Raw genomic sequence first — 23263 nt, 5'->3', positions numbered from 1 at the left:
ACTAAATAATTAAACATTTATTTTAAAAATTTGGTCATCTCTCAATTTTAAATTTACAATATGATCTCTGACATCTCCTTGTTAATAACATAATCTCGAATATCACATTATGTTATGCGTTTATACTATAATTCAACAGTTTTTAAAAGTTCCCTCACATTTTTAGCCGTTGGGAAACCCTCTAGTAGTGGGTTCTGTGGTTTCCAGCACCGCCCCCCTCCCCGGAAAACCTAATACTTCTGCCGTGGCGAGTCCTTACACTCTTCTAGCAGGTGCTCAGTAAATATTTGTGGAATGAAGACGTTAGTCGTTGGAACGGAAAATGGTGTGAAAATTACTTTACCGAGAGATCCCAAAGTTCAGTTTTATAAGAAAATTAAGTGGTCTGGGATCCTCGCAGGTGAGGTTCCCATTAATTGATACAAAACACGTCGGGGAGGGGGACTTACGACCCCTACTTACCCCGCCACAGCACAGTCCTCAGGAGCCCACAGGACCCCACCCGCCAGGCCCCAGCAGCCGGCTCGAGCGCCTCCGCGTGTGTAGACCGGTTGCCTAGGCAACCCCTGGCGGGGCTTCGCGCAGGGCCTCTTGGGAGGCCGGCTTGTAATTCATTCGTTTTTAAAAATCTTAGGTATTCACTTTTGCACTTCACTTCGTATTTATTACACATTCCTTTTCACAGGTATAGAGGGTGACGATTAGAGACGGTATGTACACTACTCACGTTCACACACATCAGATGGAAGCCTGTCTCCAAAGCCGGTGCCACACCACAGGGCGCTACGCTTGGCAGTCCCCTTGAGGAACTGACAAATAGCCAGTCTCCGCCACAGATATGTGGCAAAGTCCACGATGTCCAACTTCAGGTGATATATTTTTTTAAAGGTGATTTAAAGAAGACTCTCAAAGGGTTAAAATGGAGAACAAAGCGATGCAAGGGGAAAAACACCGACACTCGGGGAAGGGCTATCCTCTATGTTTCCAGGAAAAAGAGGGCCGAGGTAGGCAGAGAAAAAAAGAAAAACTTCGAATGGATCTATCTACAATTCGGCGAACCGCTTCAAAAGAAGCAGTTCAGTCTCAAATCCTCCCCTTTTCCACAGAGGTGGACCAGAAGAAGCGAGAGTCTGAACAAACCGCGCGACTTTTTCTCCGCCCACTTTTTCTCCTGCCCGCACCAAAAATGGCGCCTTTCGCTTCCTCTCTAGGTAGCACGCAGGTTCTGGGAGCCTCTTCACGCCCTCTCTACGGTATCTCCTGAAGCCCCGCCTCCGACGTGCCCGGGGCGGGGTTTGCCTGCGGGTCGCGGGCCGGGATCAGGAAACACCTGAGCTGTACCCGGTCTCCTGTGTATTTAGTGCCCAAGTGGTGTTTTCTGGCTAGATCCGGTGTCGGAGGTCTGAGGTGTCTTCTCTCCGGGCCTCCTGGGGCCGTCCGGAGGCCGCCGCACCCTGGGCCGCGGCCTGGTGTCCTGTCGTAGGAGCCCCAACTTGCTCCGACCATGCCCGCGGCCGCCGCCCCCATCATCAGCTCCGTCCAGAAGCTGGTTCTGTATGAGACCAGAGCTGTAAGTTCCCGGCGCGGTGGGGCACAGTGGGGCACGCGCGGGGGTACGGTGGCAGCACCCCCCTCCCTGGGTCCCTAATCCCAGCCTTGGGCATGTGTCTGAGGGGGCTTCGCCTTGTCATCGCACCCAGGGAACTGCTGCTTTTGTTTGTACATGTTTCCACTTAAAAGCAACGGTTGGGTCACACTGGAAACAGGCGCTTGTGGTATCTCCGAAACTCTTCCTGAAGTTCTGAACGAGTTGCTGGATACTTTTAAAGAACTTTCAGAAAGTCTGTTAGCGTTTTGCATTTCGCTACTTACAGTGCAGGCAAGGTTATGAAAAAACATTTTTCCTTTGAATGGTTAATTTGTGTGTTTTCCTCTTCTATGGCATACCAGTCACTATGATTGAGGTTAATTATGTGCACTTTTATTGCTAAAAATCTTGGCTCTCTCTATTTGAAAGGAAGACTTATTTTGTTTAAAGACATTTGTTTGGATGACATTTTGCTTTTCACTTGACTTTTTTACAACACTTTTTATTACTTTGAGTGGCCATGTAAACAGTTACCAGTAGAATAAGATCAGTTTTTGTGTTTAGATTCTAGTTCTCAAAGATTTAATGGAATAGTGTTTATAGAAATACATACTTTGTCATTTGTGTGATTGAAAAATAAAGTATATCTTTTCTGACTTGGGGTAGCAGTGATTTTAGGATCTGTGTTTAAAATTGCACTTGATAGTAATAAGATTGCATATGCCAGAGACCTTCCTGTTGTGCTGTAGAGTGTTTTATAAGATGCATTCAATGAAACTTGAGTTGTCTTCCATTAGATTAAGTAGGTACTTAATAGTTTCTTGGTTATAACATGGTTCTTAGTGCACATCTGCTTCGGGTCACGATTAGTAGAGAAACATTGTTGACCCTAAACTAATTTTGTTAGCAACTTCATTTGATTAGATCCAGACCCGAAGTTAAAATTATAATATTCATAGATGTCTTCAGTTGTTCTCTGAGGCAAGTCATACAGAAATATTTTGACATTGAAATAAAACCTGTTTTCTGTACAATGTCCTGGTAAATGTCATTGTAGGAAACATAAATACTATGTTTAAAACACAGAAACTCAGCTCCTTAATAAGCTGAGCATTCATCAGGACTGGCTGAGATGTTAGTGTTCTTTCGAAAGCACAACTCATATTATAGGGCTCTAATGCTCAGAAACCTTCAATAGCCCCCATTTGAGGGGAGTAGATTCTGAATCTCTTAGTTTGGCCTTCAAAGCCTTAGGTGATTTGTCCAAAACCTGTCTGGTCTTATATCTAATTTAATATCAATTCAACAAATATTTACTGAGAATTAACTCTGTGCCTTTATGTGCCTTATTCTGCAGTAAAACTGTATTGCTTTCAGTTCCTTATACCTTCCACAGTGTTTTCGGCCACTTGTTCTTTGCAAAGTCCCCCTCCTCCTTCTCCTGTCACAACCTGCCAGTCCTCCCAGCACAGATCTGGTACCATGCCTTGCAGACAGTAGGTTTCCAGTAGGTACTCGTTGAGAGTGTCTAACATGAAGAGGTGTGTGTTGTAGAACTTGGTTGTTACCCCTCTCATTCATCTAACGAATGGAAACTAACTAATGGTACAAAAGATGAGTTGATCAGAAGGATGCTGGAGGAGCCATTGCATGGAATCACTGGAAGAGCCTAACTCCCTAGCTTCTGGAAAGGCAGGAACAAGACAGCAGGGTTAGAGAACCCACTCAGAGTGCTGCCAAAGACTGGACCACAGGTACTAGGAGAAGAAATCTGATTGACTCAGCTGTGATTGGTAATCTGGCCCTGGATGGACAAATCATGTGGCAGAGATGGGATCTGGCATCCCCCCCCCCTTTTTTTTTAAAAGATTTTATTTATTTGACAAGCAGAGATCACAAGTAGGCAGACAGGCAGGCAGAGGTAGAGAGGAAAGGAAGCGGACTCCCCGCTGAGCGGAAAGCTCCACTCAGGGCTCGATGCGGGGCATTTGTTCTTTTTCTTTTCTTTTCTTTTTTTAAAGATTTTATTTATTCATTTGACAGATAAATGTAGCCAGGGAGGCAGGCAGAGAGAGAGGGGGAAGCAGGCTCCCTGCTGAGCAGAGAGCCCTGTGCGGGGCACGATCCCAGGACCCTGGGATCATGACCTGAGCCGAAGGCAGAGACTTTAACCCACTGACCCACCCAGGTGCCCCAAGGAATCTGGCAATCCTGACTTTATTTCCAGGAATGGTTGGACCAGGGCAACCACCCTGAGAAATGTCTGCTGCATTTAATCTTTGAAGCTCAGTTTCCTCATCAATAGAGTATGTGAATCTTCTTTTTTACATTTTGACTTAAAAATTTAAGCAGAAAGATTTGTTTGAGTAATAAGCTCAAAGCTTAAAGGACATACATAGCTCAGAAAAAAAAAACATGAAATTACTGGCAACTAAATAGATCCTAGGAATTAAAAAAAAAAAAAAGCTGTAGCAGGTTTAATTAATGAGAAGAATAGTTAATGCCTATGGAACTTCTATGCCAGCTGCTGGTCTACATATATTTTATTATTTAATCCTCATAAAACCTTGAAGAAGGAGATCCTGGTACTACTATCACTACCTTTCACTATTACTCAGTGAAGAAAAGAATGAGGCAGAGAGAACAGTGCTATTGAGAGTGTGGTCTGGTACCTGGTGCCAGGCATAGGTCGTTTGTAACTGGATTGGGACAGATTACATATAGAAACTGAGAATCAGTGATTAGAAACCTTTATGGCTCTATGTGACAGAGTAATTGTATTTGTGATGTACCAAATAGTTTAGAACATTGGGTTTGTGGTTTGTGTGCTTTTGGTTTTTTTGTTTTTGGCTTTTTTATTATGGAAATTTTGAAAAAAAATACAAAATAAACAGAATAATATAATAAACTCCCACATAACTATCACCAGCTCCAAAATTACCTTTCTTTTCTTTTATTAAGATTTATTTATTTTTGAGAGAGGAAGATCACACACTGCAGGGGAAAGGGGCAGACGGAGAGGGTGAGTCCTAAGCAGAGTCCATGTTGGGTGCAGAGTCTGTGTGGGGCTTGATCTCACAACCCTGAGGTCACCACCTGAGCTGAAACCCAGAGTTGGACACTCAACCCAACTGTGCCACCCAGACACCCACAAAATTAACCTTATTAGCTATAATTCATTCCACTCCTCACCCATCACTTATTTTATAAGGTTCTTTTTCTTTAAAGATTAGGTAAATTGAAAGGCACAAATCTAAGCTATAGAATATGGAAAGAAAGTATACGTGTATATTAACCACGTCCCTGTCCTGCCCTAGAAAGTTACCTTGTGTCCCTATCCAGTCACTTGCTCCCTTTTCTTCACTGGCAACTAATATTCTTTCCTTTTTAACCTTAGGTTAAATATGCCTATTGAAAAACTTTCCAATTTGAGTCTAGCTTTTTTTTTTTGCTCAGCATGTCTTCGAAATTCATTCATATTGTATCAGTAGTTGGTTCCTTTTTATTATCGAGTAGTAGTCTATCGTATACATATTCCACAGGTGGTTTATCCATTTTCCCTATTGATTTAGACTGTTTCCACATTTAGGCTGTTGTCAGGCAAGCTGTGGACAGTCTTGAACAAGTATGTTTGTGATTGTATGTTTTCATTTCTTTTGGTAAATACCTAAGAATGAAATTGCTAGTCACAGAGGTGATGTTAGGTGGTTACAACAGCAGGGTATGAAAATCTCCATTGCACCATATCCTTGTCAGCATTTGGTGGTGTTAGTTTTTTGAGATTCAGTTATTTTTGTGCCTGTATAGTGGTATCTCATTATGGTTTTGATTTGCATTCCCTGAATGACTGATGGTATTGAGTATCTTTTCACGTGCTTTTTGGCAATTTTTATATCTTCCTTTGTGAAATGTCAAAGACTTTTGCCCACTTAAAAATAATGGGGCTATTTGTCTTTTCATTTTTTATTTTTAGTTTTGTATATAATCTAGAATTAAGTCCTTTGTGATATATGTTTGTGATTATTTTCTTTCAGTCAGTGGCTTGGCTACTTCATTTTCTTAATTTTTTTTTCAGCATTACTTACATATAACTGACAAAATTGTAAGATATTTTAAGTATACAATGTGGTGACCTGATACATGTACACACTGTGTTAATGATCTTTTGATGAGCTTAAGTTTTTAATTTCAACTAAGTTTAATTTATCAAGTTTTTCTTTTGTGTTTATTGTTTTCTGTGTCCTAAGAAATCTTTACCTACTCCTAGAGTAGGTATATTTTCCTATGGTTTCTTTGAAAGATTTATACTTTCAACTTTTACGTTTAGGGGTGTGTTTCATATTAAAATAATTTTGTATGTGGTTGTATTACTTATCTATTGTGGCGTAACAAATTACTCCAAAACTTAGTGGCTTTGGACAACAATAAATATTTAATATTTCACACAGTTTCAGTAGGTCAGGAATCTGGGGGTGACTTAGTTAAGTGGTTCGGGCTCAGGGTCTCATGAAGTTGCAGTTAAGATGTCATCCAGGCTATGGTCATCTCAAGGCTTGACTGGGCTCGAGGATTTGCTTCCAGATAGCTCACTTCATGTGCTTGGCAGGTTGAGCTGGTTGTTGATTAGAGGCTTCAGTTTCTCACCTTATGGACATTTCCATAGGACTCCCTTACTCTCTTTATGATGTGGTTACTGGATTTGCCCAGACAGGGTGTTCTAAGAGAAAGAAGGGTGATGCTACAATGTCTTTTTTGACTTACTCAGGATTTGCACTCCATCATTTCCACAATTTCTATTGGTTATGCAGGTCAGTTCTGTTTAGTGGGAGAGGACTATGTAAGAGCATGAATACCAGGAAATGAGAATCATTAAGGATTCTTGGAGGCTGGCAACCACAGGGCTTGACATTCTGTGCATTAATTGTCCAGTCTCATTTGTTGAAAAGATCACTCTTTCTTTATTGAATTCCTGTGGTACTCTTGTTAAAGATTAGTTGGATAACTGTGAGTTGATTCTTAAACTCTCTATTTTGTCCAGTTGATCAGTTTCTTTTTCTTTATGGCATTACTACCTTGTTTTCATTATTATAGCTTGATAGTAATAGGAAATCAGGAAGTATAAGATTTCCAAATTTATTCTTGAAATCAGGAAGTTTAAGTTTTCCAAATTTATTCTTTTCCAAAGTTGTTTTGGCTACTCTAGGTCTTATGGATTTACATATGAATTTTACAGTCAGCTTTTCCATTTCTAATAAGCCTATTGGGATTGTGATTTGGGTTTCATTGAATTTATAGTCCATTTGGGGAGAACGGAATCTTAGTAACATTGAATCTTTTTTTTTAATGATAAGATTATTATTTTAATTGAAATATTTCTTTTTTAAAAGATTTTATTTATTTACTTGACAGAGAGAAAGAGAGATCACAAGTAGGCAGAGAGGCAGGCAGAGAGAGGGGGGGAAGCAGGCTCCCTGCTAAGCAGAGAGCCTGATGTAGGACTTGATCCCAGGACTCTGAGATCATGATCTGAGCTGAAGGCAGAGGCTTAATCCACTAAGTCACCCAGGTGCCCCAATGAAACATTTCTGTAAATTAAAATTATTTATTTAAAAATGAGGATTTATTAATATTTGAATTATTAAGATATTTTACATGTGTGTAATTCATATTTATATAGAATGAAATTCCTTGCACATGACCTACTACAAGAAGATTTTCTTCTTTTCATTTTTACTTCATACATAGGGGACTTCTTTTCATAAACAAATTTAAGCAAGCTAACAAGATGAAACCAAAAACCTCTATTGTAATAGTAATGGTAGTAGAGAAAATAACAGGGAAAGAAACATAGAAACAGAGCATAGCAAACATTGATAAAGTGAAAAGAAAAATAAACTTACCTTTAGGTGATATTATACTAGAAAAACACTTAAACCATGTGTATAGAGAGCATTTTCTTTCAGTTAGTTTAGAACACATGGACTTTGCGTGACAGATTAAATTTCTTAAAATGTTTGTAATTGGGATTATCTGAATTTTTACATTTTAGGATCATATAATAGAGTCCTTTAACCTATGGTGTATCTATCCATTTTTTAGATATTTAGTTTCTCTTAGCAATGTGTTGTAATTTTCAGTGTAGAAATTTTACTACTCCTGAGTATTTTACAAGTTTTGATATTTATTGCAAATGGGATTTTAAATTTGATTTAACAATTGCTTGTTACTAGTATACAGAAATTGAGTTAATTTTTATATATTGACTTTATATCCTGGAACTTTGCCAAAGTCATCATGTTGAGAAGCTGGAGCTGGTGTGTAGAATTAAGAATATGTGGATTATGGGGCACCTGGGTGGCTTCGGCTCGGGTCATGATCTCGGGGTCCTGGGATCGAGTCCCACATCGGGCTCTCTGCTCAGCAGGGGGCCTGCTTCCCTTCCTCTCTATCTGCCTGCCTCTGTCTACTTGTGTTCTCTGTCTGTCAAATAAATAAATAAAATCTTAAAAAAAAAAAAAGAATATGTGGATTATGACCTGTTGAATTGGGGGGCACAAGCCACTCACATGGGGTCAACAGATAGCTCACTCAGCATTGAACTTTCACTTTGAGAAGTGAAGTCCACGGGGTCATTTTGGTTGAAGGTACAGTTTCAGTACACCTACACAAAGGAGGTAGAGTCACAGGATTTAGAAGTGGCGGGGTGGCAGGGTTGGGGATGGGGAGGGAATGATCTAGGGGAAGAGTAGTCCTTTGTCCTAGTCATAAGTGAGCAGGAGATAAGAAAGCAGGGTAGCAAATACCTATTACTTAAAAGGTAGCAGAAGCAGAAGTCACTCACTTTTTGTGTGCTTGATTCTTAAGTAGTATTTTAAAAGGTTTGGGAAGAGCAAAGTGCGAAATGATGGTGGGACTCCTAAGCTCAGGTCCTAATCTAAACGTTCACACTCTGGGTGTGAACAGGGTCATCATACTGTAAAATACCTAGGCTTTGACACAAAATAGTTGTTTTTCTTATCACACTCGCATATTCTAATAGTTTTTTTTTTTTGTCGTTGTTTGTTTTTATAATTTCCTTAGCTTTTCTACATAAAAAATCGTATCATTTAGGGAGAGGAACACTTCTTCCTTCCCAATCTGGTTGCCTTCTATATTTTTCTTGCCTTCTGGTACTGGCTGGGATCTCTAGTAGAAAGTTGAATAAAAGTGGCAAAAACAGACATTTTCTTTTTTGTTCCTGATCTTATGGGGAAAACAGCCTCCCTATTAAATGTGATGTTAGATGTAGGTTTACAGAGATGCCCTTTATCAGATTGAGGAAGATACTTTTCTATTCCTAGTTTGCTGACAGTTTTTTAAAATCATGAATAGATACTGAATTTTGTTCCATGTTTTTTCTACATCTGCATATGACATTTCCTTTATTTTCTTAGTGTGGTGGTTTACATTAGTTCATTTACAAAGGTTAAAAGAACCTTGTATTTGGGGGCTATTTTCTACTCCGTCATGCTATGGTATTATTTTCGTATTTTGCTAGATTCTACTTACTGATATTTTGCTAGGGATTTTTATGTTCAGGGTATTAGTCTGTCATTTTCTTTAAGATCTTTGTCTGATTTTGGTAGAGGTAACTTGGGTCTCATAAAATAAGTTAAGAAGTGTTCTTTCTTTTATTTTCTGAAAGTGGTTGTGTAAGATTGATGTTATTTCTTTGTTTAAATGTTTGGTAGAATTTACTACTGAAAGTGGTTGGGGTTGCTTTGTGGGACAAAGTTTGATCATCAATTTCTATAGCAGCTATAGGGCTGAGATTTATAGTGGGTCTTGAATCACATTTTTTCTTAGTGGGGAAGGGGTAGAGAGAGCGGGAGAGAGAGAATCGTAAGCAGACTCCATACCCTATGCAGGGTACAGTCTCACAACCCTGAGATAATGACCTGAGCCAAAATCAAGAGTCAGTCTCTTAACTGACTGAGCCACCCACCTGCCCCTGGAATCCCATTTGATAAATTGTATTTTTCAAGAAATTTGTCTAATTCATCTTAGTTGTTGAATTTATTGGCATTAAGTTGTTCACAATCTCTTATTAAACTTTTTAATTTAATTCAATTTTTTCAAAAGATTTTATTTATTTATTTGACAGAGAGAGAGAGAGTGAGAGGGCATGTGAGCATGAGCAGGGGTAGGGGCAGGGGAAGAGGGAGAAGTGACTTCCCGAGGAGGAAGGAGACCGACGTGGGGCTCAATCTCAGGACTCTCAGGACCCTGAGTTCCTGACCTGAGCCAAATGCAGATGCTTAACTGACTGAGACACCCAGGTGCACCTCTTATTAAACTTTTGATGTCTCTAGGATTTGTACTAAAACTCCCCGTTTTTTCCTATTATTGGTATTTTGTGTTCTCTCTCATTTTTTATTGATCCATTTTGCTAGGCATTTATCAAATTTACTATTTTGAAAGAAGAATCTTTTGGATTGGTTAATTTTTTCTATTGTTGTTTTTTATTTAATCAGTTTCTGTTCTTAGGCTTATTATTTTTTTTTCCTCTTACAGATTTTGGATTAATCAGTTAGTGTTTTTCTAACTTTATAAGGTAGAAATTTAGGTCATTGAGATTTTATCTTTTCTAATAGAAAGCATTTAAAACGATAAATGTAAAAAAGAGTCAAAAGCCTATGAAAATATCAGTAGTCTGGGGCACCTGGGTAGCCCAGTGGGTTAAAGCCTCTGCCTTCGGCTCAGGTCATCATCCCAGGGTCCTGGGATCCTGCCCTGTATCAAGCTCTCTGCTCAGCAGGCAGTCTGCTTCCTCCTCTCTCTCTGCCTACTTGTGATCTCTGTCTCTGTCAAATAAATAAATAAAATCTTTAAAAAAAGAAAATATCAGTAGCCTGACAACAAATAAAGCTGTATATTGCTATATACAAAAAGTTTTGTAAATCGTTCTGAAAAATAAAACACCCACCAAAAAAGGACAAGGACGTGAATAGGTAATCTGACAAAAAAGAAGTGTGAATATAAAAAGCTAATTCAACTTGCTAATAATTAAAGCAATAAAATGAAAGTAGATTCCCATTTTCACCTGTCAGAATGGCAGAGATGAGAGAGATTGACAAAAGTCATTGTTGGCAAGTGTATGAATCAGATAAGGGTGTTCTTATTTTGGTTGATGGGTATTAATTGGTTATGAAAGGATTAGGAGAACAAAAGAACAAAAGAGACAGTGGACAAGATGGGCTGCCTCTTGTCCTGAGCCTTCATTTTGAAGGATAACTGGGCAGAACTGCTCTGAGGTGACGCTCATTGTTACTTTTGTTTGTAGGTGGGTTTTAAGGTCTCTGGAGAAGAAGTGGGGTGGGTTGGTAGATAGCATGTAGGAGTTGTAATTCTGGCTTTGTGAAGGGTCTGCTTCCTCCCAAAACTTCCCTGTTCTCTATGCCACCCTGACCTTCATGTTGCCCTTCAGCAACTGGGATGATGCCCTTGCCCTTGTCTGTCCTGTGACCCGGGCTTACAGGGAAACTGAGGTCAGATGCAGCCCTACTGCTCATACAGTCTAGTGCCACTAGGACTTGCTCACAGTGGGTTTAGCAGCCTGAAGGTACGCTGGATGAATGTGCAGTTTACCTTAGATGAGTTCCAATTTACAGTCCTTGCTTAATATAGAATGCCCTACAGGTCTTACCATTGCAGTAAGTGATCATTTTCTTTTCTTTCTTTCTTTTTTTTTTTTTTTTAAGGTTTTATTTATTTATTTGAGACAGAGAGCATGAGAGAGAGAGCACAAGCAGGGGGAGTGGAGAGGGAGAAGCAGGCTCCTCACTGAGCAGGAAGCCTGATGCGGGGCTCAATCCCAGGACCCTGGGATCATGACGTGAGCCAGAGGCAGCCACTTAGCCAACTGAGCCACCCAGGCACCCAAGTGATCATTTTCTAACAAATTAACATGTAGTGGTTGAGTTTAAAATTGGTAGCTGAACAGAGCTGTGGTGGATTTTTGTATCTGCATGTGTAGGGGTGAAGATGTTGGGATGATCTTTACCCTTGCTAGTTCAAAATTGCTAGTATGTGTGTATGTATGTTTATTTAATTCCTGCTTTGTTCAAAAGGATTCAAGGACGCTTCTCCTTCTTCTCCATCCTGTCATACTAAATAGAGTAAAATAAGTAAGAACATAAGGTATGAAGCCTGCATGAAGAATGCAGGCTTCATTAGCCCGAATGTTAGCCTCGGTTCGTGTAATGAGGGAACAGGAGAGAACAATATAAGACACAGTTGGCTAAGGGATTGGAGCAGGAAATCAAAGGATATAGAACAGGAGAGAGAAGCAGAGTGATTATAGCTGATTTAGAAGGTGGGGTTGAAGGTGACCAAGTTTCCACTTATTTCTACGGGGATCTGAAGTTTCTCCATCAGTTAAACCCTGAAGCTGTAAAGAGTGAATCTGGGGGCGCCTGGGTGGCTCAGTGGGTTAAGCCTCTGCCTTCTGCTTAGATCATGATCCCAGTGGGCTCTCTGCTCAGCGGGGAGCCTGCTTCTGCCCCTCTCTCTGCCTGCCTCTCTGCCTACTTGTGATCTCTCAAATAAATAAATAAAATCTCTCTCTCTCTCTTTTTTTTTTTTTTAAAAGAGTGAATCTGGAGACATCCTTTTTGACCCTCAGAGGCTCATTTCTTTTTGAGCTGCCTTACTGATTGTGGGATTGCTGGGATAGGCGAAGAGGCAGGCCCGTAATACTGTTAGAGTGTGCGAGGTAACTTCATGGTGATCTTTAAAACATAAAATCTTTATTCTGAAAGTTCAAGTGAAGTTTAACATTAATTGAAGCTGTCAGGCAACCTTAAAATTTCCTCTCTTTGAAGAAAGCTGATTTTATTCCCTCAGATGAAAAGTGAGTGATTAATTAGCCTGTCATTATAAAAGGAGATAATAATGTTAATAGATACTGAACTTCCTGTTAAATGGATTACCTATTATATTCCATTTGCAGCTCATGTATATATTTTAGAAACACATTCATCTTCATACTAAGTCACCACTGTTAAAGCTACTTGTTGAAATGTTAAGCTTTTTCTTGAAAAGTGATACTTCACTTTCCAGAAGAGGGCCAGCTCAGATCATCTTCCATCTTAATGGGCATTTAAATATGGTTTTCTTGGGGTATCTTACTTCTTCACCCCCATTTCTGCCAACCCCCGCCCCCCCCCAGCATATGTACAAACACACACACACAAGCGTTTTCCCCAGCGGGTGTTGGGTCGTAGGTACTGGCCCGTGTATGTGCCTCAGGCAGTCCAGCTGGGATGGACTCACTTCCCCACATCCTGTGTCTTCCTCTTCCTGGATGTGTGGCCTCATTTTGGTGGTGTTCCTCCTCCAGTTGCTTCGTGGGAAACGGTTCATGGGCAGTACTTTTTTTGAGCCTGTACATTCCTAAAATGTTTTTATCCCAGCCTCACATTTGATGAACAGATTTAATGTTGAATGAAAGATCGAAATGCATTTTCTCTTAGAATTTTGAAGGCGTGATGTTCTTGTCTTCTGGTGTTGCTGTTGAGAATTTATAATATTATTCCGTTCTTGATCCTTGATCTTTGATTTGAAGCCTGTTCTTTTTTTTTTTTTTCTCTTTAGGAGCTTGAGTTATCTTCTTTTTATCTTCAATTTTCTGAATTTTTACACTCCCACTACCAGAGATAAGAGATGCCACAAATTTCCATGCCTTTTGGGAGTTCTGTAGTGTAAATTGGATTCTTTCTTGACTTCTCCACTGTCTGCTTAGGGTTCAGCTTTCTTGGGCATGCTTTTAAGTCTCAAATGATTTTTTTTTATTTTTGTGGTTGCTATCTCCACTCTTCTCTTTGCCCTTGGGGTTTATGTAAAAAAAAAACAAAAAAGTGAACATAAAAAAACTTACTGTATTTTTTAGTAAAGTGTTTGGAAGGAACAGAGGTATTCACTTCTTCATCTTTATCCAGAAGAGTATTCATTTGCTTTTTGAACGGCTGTGTTATGGATTTTGTCCCCACCGTAGCACTAAAATTGCCCATAGAACAGCCACTCAAAAGATCCTGTTGTTAGACCCCCTGGGCACTTTCATGTCCTCATCTTCCTTGACCTCTCAGCATTTTTTGTTTTTATTTTTGTTTTTCTCTCTTTAATTTCCTTAAAAAAATTTTTTAATTTTTAAATTTGATTTAGTTAACATATAGTATATTATTAGTTTCAAGGGTAGAACTTAGTGATTCATCATTTGCATATAAGACCCAGTTCTCATTACATCAAGTGCCCTCCTTAATGCCCATCACCCAGTTACCCCGTCCTCCCCCCGCACCTCCAAAAACCTTCAGTTTGTTTCCCAGAGTTCAGAGTCTCTTATGGTTTGCTTCCCTCTCTGTTTTTATCTTATTTTATTTTTCCTTCCCTTCCCCTACATTCTTCTGTTTTGTTTCTTAAATTCCACATTTGAGTGAAATCATGTTATTTGTCTTTCTCCGCTGACTTTTTTTCACTTAGCGTAATATCCTCTTGCTCCGTCCATGTTGTGCAGATGTTTGATGGCTGAGTAGTAGTCCATCTTGATCCATTCATCTGTCAGTGGACATCTGGGCTGTCCCCATGTTTTTGCTATTCTTTCTGGACATGGGGGCTGTAAACATTGGAGTGCATGTGCCCCTTTGAATCACTATGTTTGTACCCTTTGGATAAATACCTAGTAGTGCAATTGCTGGATCGTAGGGTAGTTCTATTTTTTTTTTTTTAAAGATTTTATTTATTTATTTGACAGACGGAGATCACAAGTAGGCAGAGCAGCAGGCAGAGAGAGAGGAGGAAGCAGGCTCCCTGCTGAGCAGAGAGCCCCATGTGGGGCTCTGTCCCAGAACTCTGGGATCATGACCTGAACCGAAGGCAGAGGCTTTAACCCACTGAGTCACCCAGGTGCCCCTATTTTTAACTTTCTGAAGACCCTCCATACTGTTTTCCAGAGCGACTGCCCAGTCTCAGCAGCTTTTGATGTGGACGTGATGGCTTCCTCCTTTCCCAGATGGTCTCCTCCCTTTGCTTTGATGATTCCATGCTGCTCTGGGTTTTTTTTCCAAAAACGCTGGCCATTTTTCTCAGTCTTCCAACCTGGTTCCTTATCTGTATCCAGCCTCTGAATAATTTTATATAGAGTGCTTTTCAAAGCTAGTGTTTTGGGGGCTCTGTCTCTATCTTCACTCTCCATACTAGGTTTAATCCAGTCCCATGAGTTTGAAGGCCATGTATATGCTGTTGACACACCCTAAGATCTGTCCTCTGAGCTCCAGACTCAGAAGTTCTCACTTGACTTCATTGGGCATGTTACAGCAGAACTCTTTGGTTTCTCTTCCAACCTGCCTCCCTACAGTCCTTCCCTAAATCAGTAAGTGGCACCAGCAGGCTCAAACCAAAGTAAGTGGATTGACGACACGCTTAGAAAAATGGGTGTAAAAGTTGGTGGCCAACTGTCCACCAGAGGGCAGTGCAGGCAAGTGAGACTATCCACAACAGCAGGCCAAGCTGGAGCTGTGGTTTTCTTTCCCACCTAACTGGCTCCACATGAGGTCGCTTTTTCTGCACAAAATAGTTTTAGGATTCTTAGACCACTTCAGGAGAAAATGTGGATAGTTACATTTGCTTCCTTTTTCTTTTCCCCCACTCAGATCCGTTTGTAAATTCTGTGGATTTTAGCTGTTTGTTCTCCTCTTCATGGAGTCTTTGAGAGAGTCTGGCCTGATATGTTCAGTATCTGCCCTCCCATGGGGGTGGTCTGAAGGCCCATAGATCATTGGCCCACTAGTACTCAGGAATCACAACTTTTTATCACAAGCTGCCAAAGCAAAGTCCTAATGCAATTTCTCTTTCAATTTTCTTGGATCTATTAAAATTCTAGGAACTTCATTCAGGGATTTTGCCTTCCTTAACACTGTGATGTTCTTCCTTACTGAGAGATCAACTTACCCAAAAAAGATGGGTAAACCCTGTAGAAAGTTACCCAGCAAATTAAATAGGTGGCATTCTTTACCTAATATTTACTCCATGTCTATGGAACCAAGGTACCAACCAGAGGTCCCAGCCTCTCAGTGCATATAATTAAGTGAAGGGGTCAGACATCCTAAGTAAATTCAGGTAAGGTCTTCAGAAGTCAGTGCTATACATAAAAATGAAAGTGTTTTGGGAAGGTGACGAGAGAAGATGGTTGCAGGTGGAGACAGTAGGTATCACTTGTCTTGTCTTGGCACTGTACATGGAGTCCTTATGAGAGGTCCTTCAAGGCCAGACTCAGCATCGGGACACCAGCCTCTGGATCACTTGCTCCAAGCCTCCCCAGATGTGTTAAGTGAGTGTCCTTCCTGTGTTGCCATCACCCAGTTCATCCTTCTATTATGACATGCCACTCACGGTTGTTACTTTACATGCTCTTCTCTGCTGAGGACAAGGACTGACTGCTAATAAGATTTGTGCATTCTCCCATTCTGGCTCCATTCTGGTCTGTACGTGTTTTTCTTTCTCTAAAGTACTCTTCTTTTTTCCCCTCTGAGTTTGTATCTCTTTCTGCATTCAGTGGCAGAGACTCACTGACATCTTAAAAAGTGGGGGGGAGAAAAGGAACTAACAGCCATCAGATGCCTTCTTTGTGTTGAACACTCATCACCGTATTAGCTGTTTCATGAGCATTTTCTCGCTTCATCTTGTTCCTTGAACAAACACGCCAAGCTTCTTCCCCTTCAGGTCCTTGTGCTTTCTGTTTCCTCTCATGGGGACTGTTTTCCTCAAGTCCTCAAGATGGTGGCTCCCTTTTTTGCTAACAAACATGTATAGCTGGGTTGCCTGGGTGGCTCAGTGGGTTAAGCCTCTGCTTTCAGCTCAGGTCCTCGTCTCAGGGTCTGGGGATCAAGCCCCACACTGGGCTCTCTGCTTGGCAGGGAGCCTGTTTCCCCCTCTCTCTCTGCCTACTTGTGATCTCTGTCTGTCAAATAAATAAATCTTAAAAAAAAAAAACCAAAGAAACAAACATGTATAACTTACAAACCATCCTTCTGAAGTTCATTTTATTGGGTTGGTGACCACCAACCTCCTCTTAGTGGAGAGTGGGGTCCCAGCGGGGTCCCACGGGAATTAGCTGGAGCCGTGCCCTGAGTCTTTGACCCTGCCTCTTATTGTTCCTGTCCTTCTGGCTGCTCCCTCAGTGCATCAAGTCCCGGTCACTGGGTATCTTAAGTTAGTTTACTAATTTTATTAAAATTGCTGTATTTTTATCTCATTATAACTGGTAGTATCCTTCAAACTGTACCCCTCCTAGGAGATCAGGGATTCCATTTTTTTCCCTAGCTTTCCTCTTAAGATTGGGCTAATCAATCATCTTTTAATTGAATTTGTGTTTAATAATTACAGGCACCATTCCTCCTGACATCCTCCCCACCCCCAGGCCTTAGCAGGGGTGGTGCAGGGGCTGGAGTATATGCCCCCAGAACCAGTCATCTTTTAACACATAGTTTAGTTCTGTTTAGCCTGGAAGTCTAGGTCAGAACTTTGTAAACGGATTTATACTTAATAATAAAAAATTCCACCAAAAAATTGGCAGAAATACTGCCAATCTAGTATTACTATAATCAAGTACTCATCTTCTTTTTTTTTTTTTTAAGATTTTTATTTATTTATTTGACAGAGAAGAGAGATCACAAGTAGGCAGAGAGGCAGGCAGAGAAAGAGGGGGAAGCAGGCTCCCCACCGAGGAGAGAGCCTGACGCGGGGCTCGATCCCAGGATCCCGAGATCATGACCCGAGCGGAAGGCATAGGCTTTAACCCACTGAGCCACCCAGGGCCCCCAATCATCTTCTGATATACACCAAAATCTTACTTTTAAAAATCTTTCCCATCCTTTAAGGCTCAATTCAAGTCCAGACTTCTCTGACATTTTCTGTACCTCTACCACTGCATGTTAATCTTTTTTGCTCTGAATCCCCATGGTTTGCATACTTCAGTTTGGCCATTAATCTAGAGAATCTTATTTGTTACTTATTTTGTGTATCTAAATATTAACTGACCGATGAGATGGTAAAATGCTAGTTGATTGGAGCAATGTTTTCTCAATTTTGCTATGTTGAAAAAGCGCCACTTTTAAAGACATTTTTAGAGGAGAACATCTTTATGTATTTTTCCTAATGCGTTTCACTTATTTTCTTAGAAGTTACTCGCCATCTTTAAGTTTTCTTAAAACATTTTCTTTAAATTTAAGATTATTATTATTTTTTTTTTATTTTTTTTTTTTAAAGATTTTATTTATTTGACACAGAGAGAGATCACAAGTAGGCAGAGAGGCAGGCACAGAGAGAGAGGGAGAAGCAGGTTCCCCACTGAGCAGAGAGCCTGATGTGGGGCTCGATCCCAGGACCTGGAGATCATGACCTGAGCCAAAGGCAGAGGCTTAACCCACTGAGCCACCCAGGTACCCCAAGATTATTATTTTTTAATATTTTAATTATTAATTTTATTCTTAGTGTTTATTTAAGAAGACTGATGTGCTCAGGTATAATGTACCAAGGAAGTATTCAGAACAGAAAGAATATTAATTATTTCCTGTAGCTTATTTTTAAAAAACGATTTGGGAAACTATACTCATTTAAATTTTTTATAGGACTTTGTAGTTTTTTATAGTTGCTATATTAAATTAATTTTCCATGTTTTACAAAAAATTTGTAAAGATTTATTTGATAAAATTTTAATATTTCCATAGCTATAATTGTCTAAGCATTCCTAATTGTATTTTGAGCTTTCTAATTCTTACTAGAGCTGCTTCTTCCTGGCAAAGTTTAAACAACAGTCTCCAATCAGTTAGGTTGATCTGTATATAATTTAATTAAGTTAACCTGACCTGGTTATTGGGTACATTTCAAATACCAGACTGATATTTATCATGACATCACTAAGAATATTTCATTGACCTTTTAGAATCAGCTTTTCTTTAATCTGCCAGTTATGTTTAACAGAAATACTTCTTTTCAAAAGTAACCTGACTTTATTACAGTATTTAATTTCAAAAACCAAAGTGTTTATAAAATATGTATAAGGAAAAATGCCTTAAAAAACTAATGACATTTTTTTCCACTTATAGAGATACTTCCTAGTTGGGAGCAATCATGCAGAAACAAAGTACCGTGTTTTGAAGATTGATAGAACAGAACCGAAAGATTTGGTCGTAATTGATGATAGGGTGAGTATCTTGCAAACCTGAAGACAAACAGTAACTTTTGTACCTGTTAAAGGTACAAAAAGCTTTTACTGATATATTTATTTTCTTTTTTTAATCAGGCATCTGACAATTACAATTATTTTTCATGGTGGCTAGAATTTAAATCTCTAATCTGGTGTCTAGGAATTACTGATATTACAAAGTATGCTGGAATTACACTTTGTCCTTCATTGTGATTTGTTTTACAAAGCAAACTCTTTGGATGAGGTAGTGAATATATTTTCTTGAAGAAGTGGTATTTTCAGGATTTAATCTCACTCAGTATTGCATGTACTGAAGAGATTATGTATTACTGTGCTTTAATATGAAGCTACTTGCAGTCAGGGCGGACTTTTGTGCTGCAGACTTTTTATTATGCTGCTAAAAATCACCTCCGGGTGATCTTCTGGTGACTTGCTATGCATGAGAGAAATGTGATGCTGTTCTTATCCAGTTGTTGTATTAGCCAGAGCAGGAATACAGACTTAATTCAGGTAACACAAAAACATGAGACTGTTAGACAAAAGTGAAATATAGCATGATGGTATTGAACAATTTTAACTCTTCCAAATGAGAGAACCTGACTTACCTTCTGTCTGGGAATATCCTGAACCTGTGCTGATTACTGGTTTCTCAACTATGTGGGTAGCTACAGTTTGCAATGCATTTTCACTAAGTTCTTTGCAAAACTCTTTTCTATGTTATTATAATTTTGGATAAATTGTATATTGTGATTTCTAGCCCTCTTGGGGATTATTCTTCATTCTCCCCCTATTATGGGAGTTTTTATTAATATAATGTTTTGATTCTTGGTTTTACTTGGGGATGGGAACAGTTGATCAGGGATTTCTTTAAGAATCTGAGAATCTGTGGGCCTCATAAAAATACATATTTGTATGCACATTCAAAACTTTGCACACAGCTCTAAGAAGTTCACAGATTTCTTGAAATTTGCTTATGATCTTTAATGTATGGTTCAGAAAATAAGTTTTGTGGGTTTTTTTTTTAAGAATTTTATTTATTTCTTAGTGAGTGAGCGAGAGAGAGTGTGAGCAAACGGGGAGGGACTTAAGGGGAGGAAGGAAGAATGTAAAGCAGATCCTGCACTAAGCACAGAACCCAACACAGGGTTCGATCCCATGACCCCTATAAGATCATGACCTGAGCCAAAACCAAGAATTAGATGCCTAATAGACTGCTCCACCCAGGTGCCCCAGAAGGTGAGGTTTTGACAAAATTTTTTGGTATAGTGACATATGATCCGGTAACCACCCATAATTGCTATTATTAAAGAATTTATTGGCTTTTAACATTACAGCTTAGTTGTGCACTATTATGTACTTTTCTGTGAAATAGCTAGTGATTCTTATAGGCAATAAATTATCTAAAGAATAAGCACAATCTTACAAATTAAATTTGCTTGTTTTTAGCATGTATATACTCAACAAGAAGTGAGAGAACTTCTTGGCCGCTTGGATCTAGGAAATAGAACAAAGATGGGACAGAAAGGCTCCTCTGGGTTATTTCGAGCTGTTTCAGCATTTGGTGTTGTAGGTAAGAAATGTACTTCCTTCTTACTACCTCTTTTTTATTTTTCCTAAATAGACTGCTTAATGTGGTTTTATAATTATAACCCATCATCTGTGCCTTTGGTTGTTTATAAAATTTTATTATCCATCAGTCAGATGTCAAATAGCCTTTTTTTTTTTTAAAAGATTTTATTTATTTATTTGACAGACAGAGATCACAGGTAGGCAGTGAGGCAGGAAGAGAGAGGAGGAAGCAGGCTCCCTGCTGAGCAGAGAGCCCGATGTGCGACTCGATCCCAGGACCCTGGGATCATGACCTGAGCCAAAGGCAGAGGCTTTAACCCACTGAGCCACCCAGGCGCCCTCAAAGAGCCTTTATATAGCATCTGGTATGTGCTGTTCGGTTTCATATAGGATATGAATAAGTATAAAAGTGGTTTTGGCCTTTAAGAAGTCTGTTGTCTAGCTTGGTGAGGAATGAAAAAGTAAAAAACTAGCTCAGACTATGAACATCTGCGTCACAGTCCAGACTTGATGTTGATCATTTTAGATACAGTTCTGGTTTGTTTGAACCTCTCCATTTGAATTTTACTTAAATTCGTTCCTTCCCCCAAATCTGATAAAGACGCCTTTACTTCATTTATTCACAACCAAAGTCAAACGTGGTTTTGGCTTTTAAGGATTCTGCTGTCTAGCTTTGGGACAACAGTGAGATGCCCTACAGTCTGGTGTGGACACCATCTTTCTTTGTGGTGAGTCAATAACCTGTCTTTTCTGTTCTGTGGATCTGTCCCTGGGAGTCTTAGGCTGACAACACTAGGATGAGGGACAAAAACGAATATGCTCGAGGTAACTCCAAGATGATGGTTAAAAGCCAAGCTCTGTAGTGAAAATTAAATGAGAGTGGAGATTATGTAAGAGGCAGATGACTTGGACCAGGAGTGTCTAGGAAAGATTTCCTGGGCAAAAAGAGACTCCAACTGGATCTGAAAGAGGAATAAAACTTGGATGGATGTGGGGAAGAGGTCAGAGAACCCCAGTAGGGATGATGGCAGAGGCATAGGCGTGAAGACGTCCGTGGGTCCTGAAATGTTGGCATGGAGTTTGGTGAGGCCAGATTGCATGGGGCCTTGGCAGTCAAGCAGAGGGCAGTTCTGTCTCTGCTTCTCTGTTGCCAGAGCCTGATTTTGAGTCTGAGTTTGTTTGTTTGTTTGTTTGTTTTAAACATTTAACAACAGTATCTTTGTATTTTTTTAAACCTGCTAGGCTGTATGCAATGTTGACTGATTGGTAACAAAATTGTTAACAAAATTAATATGGACTCAACTCTGCTATATAGTTTCAAAGTCTTGCATTTTCCTGATTAGCACTTTCTATTCTGTGACTCTGTATTTGTTAAATCTTTGGTTACGTTCTGCTGTATTTGAAGTTTCTCTCAGTGCGCTCTCACAGCTCTTCATGTGTGATCCCTTCCGGTCTGTTTCGTGTCTAGGGAAGGTCAAGAATGGTAGGTGGGTTTAGTTTCCTCTTAGGACTGGCCCCTTTTCTATACTTCCTGCTTAGTCTTGACAAGTATGTTGAAGTTACATATTCAACAGATGTGTGCTTGTAGATGGAAGTCAAGTGAGTTCATGTGTTCAAATTCCATAAATTCCGTAAGTGTTAAGTTCTACTTTAAGTGTTGCATATATTTTAAATTAAAAAAAAAAAAAAACTGGAAATACAATGTGTCTTAAATACAGTAGGTTTAATTTCAGTATTAGTTACTTATTACACTGAAGCTATTTCTTTAAATGCTGATTCTTGGGGGCACCTGGGTGGCTCAGTCAGTTAAGCTGCTGCCTTCGGCTCAGGTCACAATCCCAGAGTCCTGGGATTGAGTTTCGCGTGGGGCTCCTTGCTCAGCAGAGAGCCTGATTCTCCTTCTGCCTGCGCTGCCTGCTGTTCCCCCTGCTTGTGCTCTCTTTCTTTTTCTCTCTGACAAATAAATAAATAAATAAAATCTTTAAAAAATGCTGATACTTTATGATAACTTCTTTAAGTGGAAATTTCCTAAGGTGTATGCAGTATTGAATGCCTCATTAGCCAGGGTTTTTTCCTTAGTGATTAAGAGTAATGAACTGAAGATCAGTTATTGAACTATTTAAAAATAACTGCCCTTGGGTATTCTGGAGTTGTACTGGGCAGTTTGCCTTTACATTTAAATGGCCTCTAAACCATGGTCCTGTTTTGTTTTTATGGTTCTTTAGTCATCCTTCATGGTTCTTGGCATAGTTCCTTCTAGCAGTAGTCTCTGCCTCATTTGAAATCTATGGATAACTAAACTTGTAAAACCAGAAGCTTGATTTGTATCAATGGATAATTAGGTTTGTAACCAGTCATTCATTGTATACACAAGTATTAGTAAACTTTGGGTGAGAGCTGAAGGTGTCTTATTTCTCTGACGTTCTCTGACATTTCTCTGACATTCTGAGCTGTTGTGGTAGCTATTTCTCTTATGGTTAGAGGCCTCTTAGGATTGAGACTGTCTTTGGATAATGAAGTCACTGAAAGACTGACCTACCAGTAAAGTGACACAATAACGTACTAAGTTAGGATTTATTATTTTTATGGAAATGTATTTTATGTATTCTTGTTCAGCCCTGTAAATAAAGCTTAGAATGAGTGAAGAGTAAATAGGGAGTTAATGAAAGTCTATGATTTGTCTAGTAAGTACTGTCTTAGAAATAATGAGGGATGCCTATCTTTGAAAAATGTATAGTCTTGTTGTCAGATTAATGTGTATATGACTAGAATGGTTGGTTGTCTTCTATCCTATGGCCAAATATTTTCTCAGTTAACTTTTTTCAGCTGCTTGATTTGTGAATCCTATTTTGTTGGAATATTTTTAG

General features: G+C 39.5%; 2 protein-coding genes across 14 annotated transcripts in view; one reads left to right on the top strand and one right to left on the bottom strand.

Moving 5' to 3' along the window:
- Positions 1-563, bottom strand: part of AK9 (adenylate kinase 9) — a 113913-nt gene extending 113350 nt beyond the window's left edge. For 7 of the 12 annotated variants that reach the window (XM_045080212.1, XM_045080217.1, XM_045080213.1 and 4 more), the window contains exon 1: positions 463-560. The gene's annotated coding sequence lies outside the window, so the exon portion shown is untranslated. Of the gene's footprint in view, positions 1-462 lie in introns of all 12 variants that reach the window. The other 5 variants (XR_006606815.1, XM_045080216.1, XM_045080218.1 and 2 more) reach the window with 3 other exon arrangements.
- A 697-nt stretch (positions 564-1260) lies between these two features.
- FIG4 (FIG4 phosphoinositide 5-phosphatase) overlaps positions 1261-23263 on the top strand; it is a 124150-nt gene continuing 102147 nt past the window's right edge. Inside the window, exons 1-3 of one of the 2 annotated variants that reach the window (XM_004753497.3) lie at positions 1261-1570; positions 18727-18825; positions 20274-20397. In XM_004753497.3, the coding sequence (XP_004753554.1) occupies positions 1505-1570; positions 18727-18825; positions 20274-20397 (289 nt within the window). In that variant the 5' untranslated portion in view covers positions 1261-1504. Of the gene's footprint in view, positions 1571-18726; positions 18826-20273; positions 20398-21052; positions 21125-23263 lie in introns of those variants that run through there. The other variant, XM_045080210.1, reaches the window with a different exon arrangement.

This window comes from Mustela putorius, unplaced genomic scaffold, assembly GCF_011764305.1.
Source record: "Mustela putorius furo isolate JIRA1106 unplaced genomic scaffold, ASM1176430v1.1 tig00000450_pilon_pilon_pilon, whole genome shotgun sequence".
Lineage (NCBI taxonomy): Eukaryota > Metazoa > Chordata > Mammalia > Carnivora > Mustelidae > Mustela > Mustela putorius.
This window is presented reverse-complemented; position numbering and strand designations above follow the sequence as displayed.